Source organism: Nasonia vitripennis, chromosome 4 (genome assembly GCF_009193385.2).
Source record: "Nasonia vitripennis strain AsymCx chromosome 4, Nvit_psr_1.1, whole genome shotgun sequence".
Taxonomy (NCBI): domain Eukaryota; kingdom Metazoa; phylum Arthropoda; class Insecta; order Hymenoptera; family Pteromalidae; genus Nasonia; species Nasonia vitripennis.
Window position 1 is genome coordinate 19744521 of NC_045760.1, and position 8667 is coordinate 19753187.

At 44.7% G+C, this 8667-nt stretch overlaps 1 protein-coding gene across 2 annotated transcripts; it reads right to left on the minus strand.

Moving 5' to 3' along the window:
* Nucleotides 1–1239: 1239 nt before the first annotated feature.
* On the minus strand, nucleotides 1240–7926 carry LOC100116119 (pro-corazonin). Of its 2 annotated transcripts, none has more exons than XM_001600615.5 (3): nucleotides 7812–7926; nucleotides 3157–3420; nucleotides 1240–2831 (listed from the first exon to the last, which is right to left on the minus strand). In XM_001600615.5, the coding sequence occupies exons 2-3, from the start codon at nucleotides 3403–3405 to the stop codon at nucleotides 2691–2693; spliced, it is 390 nt and encodes a 129-aa protein (XP_001600665.1). In that variant the 5' UTR covers nucleotides 3406–3420; nucleotides 7812–7926; the 3' UTR covers nucleotides 1240–2690. The 2 variants fall into 2 exon arrangements, with proteins under 2 accessions (XP_001600665.1, XP_031784774.1); XM_031928914.2 differs by having other exon boundaries at nucleotides 1248–2831; nucleotides 3157–3415; nucleotides 7812–7909.
* Between the last annotated feature and the right edge of the window lie 741 nt (nucleotides 7927–8667).

The following is an 8667-nucleotide window of genomic DNA, read 5'->3' on the forward strand; positions in this document are numbered from 1 at the left end:
GAAAATTCAAACGTTTCGCCTTCTTATTTTAAAACGCGCGATGTAATAATTGATTATAAATATGACGGTGCCGAGCCGCTCTTCATCGGGGAGTGAAGCAAAACTTGGATATTCCCGGACCTGACAATAATATATCCCGCTGCAATATACAAAAGGCTCGTCGAGAGAGAGTGGAGTAAGCCCGATCACAATCGCAAGCCTAAGCCGCGCGCGTGGTACAGCACGCTATACATATATACTGTAATACACTTGGAAGTTGTCTGCTAATCAGAAAGCAATTACTATAGGCGGGTCAGAATGAGTTTAATCGCGTTAAATATTAACGACTCTTCAGGAGAGAGCGAGCGTCGCAGCCCCCACCCCCTCCCCTGATGTGTGCACTCTGCATCCGTTGTCCCTTAGGACTGGGGCGCGATATCGCTATACGCCATTTACCTCTTATTCAGTCGTCCACGTCGACGTTCTCACAGCCGAGTGCGCGCGCGTGTCGTCTCGTGTTTCCCGGAGGACCAGCGACTGAAGCGAGCCTGACGCTACGTAGCCTCTGCTCGGCGCCGGCTAATTAATTTCTCGATATTTCGGATAAGCATGTAGATGCGTGGCGTGCTACATGCTACTATATACCCTTTTGTGCCCGATGTTCAAATATTGCTGCGCGCGATCGTGACAAACCAATTATGCGCATGCAGCTTCGAAAGTCGTGACTAGTAAAAATGAATAAGGCGATTGATATTGGTCAGGTATCCCTATATAAAAAAGTCATGACCGGATGAAGTGAAGCCAAGAATGCGTCAATATGATTGGCTCATGTAGTGCGCATGCGTCAAAAGTATCGTTAGAATTTTTTGATTTGTTTTTGATTTCTAAAATTGATTCTAATATTAAAAATGTAATATAATACTATAATACATATCAAATTATAATTTGTGTATTTATAATATTTTAGAGACATTCTACTCTCGAGACTATTCTATTCTCGAGACATAACCTTAAAATTTTAAAAGGAAGTTGGCGACGAAACCGAGGCAATTTTGAAATTTATATGAGCGCGAAATGAATCATATATTGTAAAGTTTGATATATTTCCGTGATATAAAACAAATATTAAAAATATCAATCAAGTATTTATATTCCATTTAATAAGTTAATGAAATTATAGTCTACTACAGTGCGCGCAGCGCACTGCGCCAAGTCTACTATTATAAAAGTTTCATGATATATAAGAAAAATTATGCATCGTTGTGATGTTCTGTTTCATCAATTGCTCTCTTTTTATTTCATCCTTCATAAATGATGTGGTATTTTTACAATCAATTCTGATTCCCTCAATGCGCGCGCGCGCGCGCACACACACACACACATATATATATGGATGACAGATGTTCTGCCATATAATTCACATCGCATAATTAAATCACGACGAGGTTTCTCTGTTTCTCGGTGTATAGACTATATAAATCTCATTACAAAGCAGTTGACGCGAGCAACAGAAATCGTCAATATAGATTTGAATAATACTTTTTGGCTATGAATTTTCGATCCTCGCACTTGCACGCAACAAGTATAAAATACGCAAGCACGCACACACACACACACGCTTACAATATTCGGCTTTAAATCTAGCATACGCATAAACGACGATCGTTTACAGGCAAAAGTACATAAACGAAGCGAAGAAGCTCCGCAGATTAGAGCCGCTGCCGAGGCGTAATAACGGCGCATTGATGCTTCTCACACACGTATAAGTCTCAGGCGCATCACACGCAGAGGGATAATCCGGGGCCTCGACGAGTGTCTCTATTCGCCAGGGTTTCACTCCATCTTCCCGTTGACAGAGAAAATCCCCCATCGCGCGTACGCCAACGTCCGCCTCTCTCTCTCTCTCTCTCTCTCTCTCTCTCTCTCTCTCTCTCTCTCTATCTATCTCTCTCTCTCTCTCTCACACACGTACATATTGGTCGCAGACGCAGCATCGCGCCTTCAATTAAGTAAGCGCAGCGACGAAAACTTAATTAGCCGCTGAAAAGCCGACGACGCGAGAAGGAGCTGTTCTATTTTCGTCCGCGTTCTCATCGATCTCTCCTGCACTGGCTTCTCACGAGTCTTCGCGCGAACTTGCCGAAATCCGCATAATACGACGTTGCAATTAGATCGACGATTTTTCGGGCATGGAAAACCAAAAAAAAAGCACCAAAAAACAGCGAGTCGAGCAGCGCTCGGTAATTTTCAGGGAGAAGCGGAAGTGAAAAAACGAAGGAATCGGGTCGATCGGAGTGTGTTTCACGCGTGTCCTCCGACAAACTCGGAGAAAGAGAGAGAGAGAGAGAGAGAGAGAGAGAGAGAACTGCTCTACGGGCGTTTCGGCGGCGCGCATATAGCCGCACACCGCGTATGCCGGATGTGCTAGCCGTGGATAATTACAGCGTATACGCGCCGTTCCTCGAACTTGAGCTGCAGAGCAGATACACTCATATACGCACACTGAGACACGTAAACGCGCAGCTTATATACCTGTGAACGCGTCGATATACGGATTTTGTGGCTGCGTGACTTTCGGGTGCACGCATGGAGTACGCGTGCGGTTTGTTATTTCGCGGTTCTTGGAGCCGAGCGTCGCGATAATCGCGTGTGATACCATCGCGTCCGCCTGTGTGTGTGCGCACGCGTGTGTGAGGGAGTGCGGGAGGCGTTTAGTAGCTGAGGCTGCTGCTAGTCTCGAGTGCCGGCGCCGACGGGCGTCTGAAGTCGCTGAGGTCGTTCGGGCTGGCCTTGTCCTGGCGTATTAGACACTGCCGAAGGACGTCCAGGAACTCGCATGGCACTCGACACACCTGAAACCGCAATTACGCGTCAGTTTACAAGCGGCTTTTTTCCCTCATGAGCGATAATGTGTGGCCGTAATGGCTCAACCTCGGAAGGCTTGAGTATATTTCTCTCCGAAATTTAATCATTGTTTTTCAGTTTGTTTGTAATTGCCGCTCATCGGTAAAAGAAGATAAACAAAAAATTAATCCATTCGATTTGAAACGCTCAGCGTATATTTTCTGTGCGTGTAATGATCGAGAAACAATTCGATGCCCAAACGGCCGATCGGCAAATAACGACTTGAAAATAGCATGTCTCGCCTCTCGAAACAATCGAGCTCAATCAACTCACCTCCTCGTTATCGCCGGAACTCAGCAAGAACATCTTCCACTTGAGGAGGTTGGCGCATCTGGCCATCTGCAGATCGTTCATCCTTCCCCCAGCGCCGGCCATCGCAGCCCTATAGTCCAGGATACTCGCCAACGGCGACGTCTCGGCTCTCTTGCCGTTGGTCCAGCCTCGGCTGTACTGGAAAGTCTGGCACGTGGCCAGGGACACCAGCGCCACTGTCACAAGCGCTATCGTCAGTCCTCGGATCATCCTCGCGTCTCTACTCTGAAAGCACGGTGGACTGTAGTGCGCTCGTCATCACGGGCTTGAAATTAAAAGGGCTAGCAGCGATTCGCAGGGCAAAAATGAAAATGCACAAGCGAACGAGGAAATGAGGATTCAGCTGTGTGCGCGAGATTATGTAAAAGCACGCGAACGCTAGCCGGCCGTCGATAAGCGTTTCTCGCAAACGGCAATAAGCGATGCGCGTTATTAGCCGGGGTAGTAGCCGTTGATTCTGGAAATTGAAATAAATTTGAAGGCTAAAGACTGCGGCGAGCAGTATAAAGCAGGGCTTCCCGGGACTGCCGCGCATTCCGGGCCTAACGCTTCCGTAAGCACACAGTACATTATGCTCTGCGGAGAGAAAGAGAAAGAGGATATAATATAACGTTCGCGCAAATAGTCGCTTAGCGGAGCGAGACGAACGACGATATCTGCAAGTCGATGACGAGGCGTGTGCGCGAGCTATACTTTTTCGACGATTATTGCTGCCTGCGCTTGCTGCAATAGATCGACGTTGAGAAGGTGAAAGGGGCGAGGGATGCGACTGAATTTATTTTGCCGTCTTACGAGCCTTGAAGGGGTGATCGATGTGCACGTTTAAAGCTGCGCATTACTTTTAACTTCTGGCAAAAATTCTGACTGTCAAAAAGTTTCAAAAGATAAATGCTGTCAAGCTCGCTTTGGTGCTAATGCGATAATAAGTATACCCGCAATTTTGCGAGTTTCAGAAAATCAGCCATTTTTGGAAGTTCACGGTCAAACGATCGAGCGAACGAAATTAACTCCAAAGCTCGCGATTTATTAGCGGCGAGCGTGTTCAATTCCTACAATCTTTCCGATACTTATTTGTTGATCACAAATAAATTTTATTAACTTGATATAGAAACATAATCCATGTCACTACTTCACCTTGACAAGTTAATTGCTCAACTCGTCGAGTAAATGTTGTTCAACCAGTTCAGCACTGCTCATTCAGTAAATTTTTTTCGGCAATTATGCACCCTTATTATTATCAATCATTTTTCTCTTCTCGTCTCTTACTTTCTTTCGAAACTTCGATGTCGATTTATCGAACAGTTTTATAATAAATGGAAAAAATGAGCTCCATAAATAAAACGATTTATTCTCGTACGCGAGCATGATAATCGAGTGACGTTCTCTCAAGAAAGTCAAGTTCCGATGCCTATAGAATCTAATTCGCGATTTAATGATTGTGCGTTCTTCACAGTCAATGTATTTTAGGTACTGATATATCGATACATATTCCATAAAATGAACAATTTTAAAATAACCTGATTCAAAATCAATAAACGCTGTATAACAATTTCCCGATGAAAAATACCCGCAGTCGAACAACTCATCGCAAGTGGAACAACCCACTCGCGCGCACACGCTCACACAAACCTTGTACGCCGTCTCCTCTCGGTCGCGCTAATTTTAAGGGGGCCATTAACGGTATAATACAGAGCTCGGATCCTCGCGTCCTCGACTTCGGCTCCAGCACTGCCGTCGCCGCCGCCGCCACTGCCTCCCGCTCTCGGTCATTAAGATAAGGGTAAGTGCTACTAAGTGTCCTGCGGATAAGAAAAGGGCGACGCGCTGCCGCCGCCGAGGCTTCTTCTTCTCCTTCCTCTGCTCTCCCGGCTCTCGCGCTCCGCGTCCACCTCCGCTCGCACTCTATTTTCTATTTCACCGCGCGAGCGCGCGCGTGTGTGCGTATACGTTGGACGCCGCGGCGCGCATTCCCCGCCTAATGAAAAGGCGCGGAAAAGCTCTCAGGCGCTATCCCCCGCGGAATTTTCGGTGTCGCGGCGGCCATTGTCTGAATCGCGCCGAGCGCGGTAAATCAACTTATCAAGAATTAAGAGGTCCGCCGAATTTCAACGTCCTCGCGCGTGTACGCGAGATAAACCGGGCGAATTCTTACCTTCTGGCATCTTTGAGTCTCCGACTAAATTAAACGACAGTCGCGCTGTAAGTCTCAGCTGCCGCGTGTGATTGGGAAACCGTGCGAGCCCAGCCGAAATTGACTGCCGTGCTTGGCATACGTTACGTCGTGCACACCGCTGAATTTCGGAATAAGGGAGCCGTGTTCTGCAGGGCTTCATTAATAAGCGCGGAAACTGCTGCAGGCACTGCTGCATTTTTACAGCTTGTAATCGCGGCCCCCGAGTGCCATTGGCGCGCGTATTGCTTCGCGGAACGGCTACACTGCAAGCTCGACGACTCCTTTTCCGAGTACTACAGCTGGGGCGTATATGGCGGCGGCGATGCGCTTTACCGAACGATCTTTCGTCGACTGCGTACAACTTCTCATTGTGATTACAGCTCCCGTATATTGACGATTTTTATTATTTCTATTTTATGTTGTGAATTTTTCATTTCAAAGGAATTGGTAAGATCGATTACGCTGCGTCGTGCGTTAGAATTATTAAAGGCAGTATTTCTAGTATTCATGCATCGATTGCAGTCCGCTTTCCGGAGAAGAGCGTGAATTATTTTTACCGCTCATTCGAGACACGCTTACAATTACAACGAGCAACGATTTGCGTTCGGTGATTCGACTGATCGGCGTGACCAGCGCCATCTGTTAGCTGATACGAGAGCTATCCTCTCGCTCGTACAGGGACGTTTTCCTGAACTCCGACGACCGACTCCGACATCGACAGCACCGTGCGTACCTCTAGTGAACAGCTTTCTCGACGGTCGATAATGCAACGCCAGCGCGTCTCGCGCTGTTTTCAAATATCCTTGTGCACATTGTAGATATACATATATAAACCGTCATGAGAACTCGAAAAAATTGCAATGCGCATGCCGAGCGCAGACAGTTCACGTATCTTACAGGCTCATCATTGCAATACAGTTACAAGCATATTTCACGCGCGTCGGGGCATCTGATGCATGGGATGGTCCTATACTCCGATGTTATACACCCGCGCTCGTATTTCGGAAGCGAGTGACGGCCCCGTTTCGGCTCTTATTTCACGCCTCGCTTCTTCCGCGCGTCGGTGGCTTTCTCCCGCGGATAATCGCCCTCGAGAGCTGAGAGGTGGTCTCGCTCCCTTTTTTTTACGATTCTTTGTGCGCAGCGATTACGCTCCGATTAACGTATACGGCGCGACGCTTAAGCTGCGGTTGGTCGGTGTGGTTCGTTGACACTGTTGACAGTGTAACAATGATTTCGCTTTTTCGCTTCGTTATTACGACGCGTTTGAGCGCAATATACGTTTTTGGTACTTCAGTCTTCGTTGCGGACTTGTGCGATTTGACCTCGGGTTAGTTGAAATAAAGTTTTGCGCCTTGACCGTAAAAAGCCCCAAGCAAGAACTTGAGGTACAGTCTCATTGCATATTATTTGGTTAGCAACCAAAAATCTTATGGTTATCATTACTTTGTCGCTCCTTACAACATACATTTTAAAAAATGCCTGTTTTATAGCACGCTAACCTTAAAATGCTAACTTTATTGTCGATTTTGAGGTTGTCGTGCTATAAAATATCGTATGAGACTGTTGTGGGAGGTGTTTTTCTACCTTGCTCGAAAAACCTCGCATAATATACTATTTTCATTTTCATTTTCGAAGCCAATAAAGGTCCTAATAAACTCAAGGTATAAATAACCACAAGTTTATAAGGACTTAAGGAATTTATTAACTTAGAAATGAGAGCGAAATGATTGTAACAGGAGTGTCACGAAAGTCACATATTTGTTATAAAAATATTGCAAAATTTGTAAATTTTGTTCTAATTTAGTTGCTATTTTTATCTGCTCTTCTGTCATATTATATGATTACATATTTGGTATTTCACGAAAGTCGACAACAAGCGTTAACTCGAATTTGATAGTATCAACTGTTTGATACTGCTCCTTTGTTACAAAATTCGTTATCACCGGCGAGAACCCTGGTAAAAAATTAACCATTTTAGTTAGTTAACGTGTTAATCAAATGAAGGCATTTTTTCCGAAAATGAATATCTGAATTTCTTATAAATGGTCTAACTCTATGGTAATTAGTCAAAGCATCTATATTATAACATGTTTACGGGGAAAATTTTTTATATATCGATAGTAAAAAAATAACTATGGCGTGTCGTATTTAATTACGAATTTGGCCAACGGTTCTCCAACTGGCGCTGAGTGTTTCTACCAGGGAAAGAACGATTAAAAATAAACTAAATAATTAATTAGAAGTCCTCTCTAAAATTTCGCGCCTTTTCTTTCGACGTTGACGCCGATGAAAATATAGCTATATGCGCGCCGCTAACACTAATATTTCTGATGCTTAGGAAATATAAACTTTGTTAAAAAATTTTAGCAACGGTAAATTTCAACAAAATGATGTAACCGTATCAAAATTCACTCGAGCAAAAAAATAGTAATCTACGTACCTTTTTCAACTATCGTACACAGCGACAAGGGTTGCGGCTTAGGCTGGAAGAGCGTCGAGATCGGCAGAAGTTGCAGGTGCGGGTACCAAGCGAGCAGTGGAGCGGTGCCCAAGATGGGCGGCTTTTTATAAGACACCCTGATCAACCCCCGCCCTGGAACTCGACGCGCACGCACGCACAAGTGAATTTGCCACCCCTTACGCGCCGCTGAGCATAACGGCAGCCCGTCAACCGTTTCTTTGTTCTGCGAAATCACGTTGTCAAGGAAAGTGTCACAGATGACTGTGATTATTTTATAATTACTATTAGCCTGTATTGTTGCGGCCGTAAAGGTTATTCATCTTGCCTTTGATGAGCGACCTTCGTCGATGCGAGATTGATTCATGAATGTAAGAAGCGGCGCTGAATGGCGAGGAGCTTCTCCAGTGCCTTACCTGTTGCCATCGGGTTTGGTGTAGGTGCTGGCTTTTGTAGGCGCAGAAAAGTCACAATGATAGCAGTACGTTTGTGCAAGATTGTCGTGCGTGACACTTCATTTTGATTGAAAATAAAAACGCTTTTTTGGAGAAAAAGATGGAAAGAGAAATTATCTTTTCCATGAAACGAAATTATACCCAAATCCAACGTGCCCACTGCCCATAATAATATTTATGCAAATTTTTGATAATTATTATATTATTATCATTATCAAATTATATATTAATCATTTTTAAAATACTTTTAATCTTAAATATTTTACTGAAGGAGCATTTGTCACAATATTAAACCATATAATTATCATGAAAAAAAAATCACCTCATTATTTTAAATACCATAGGGGCCTCATAACCTCATAAAATCATGAATTGTCTTAAAA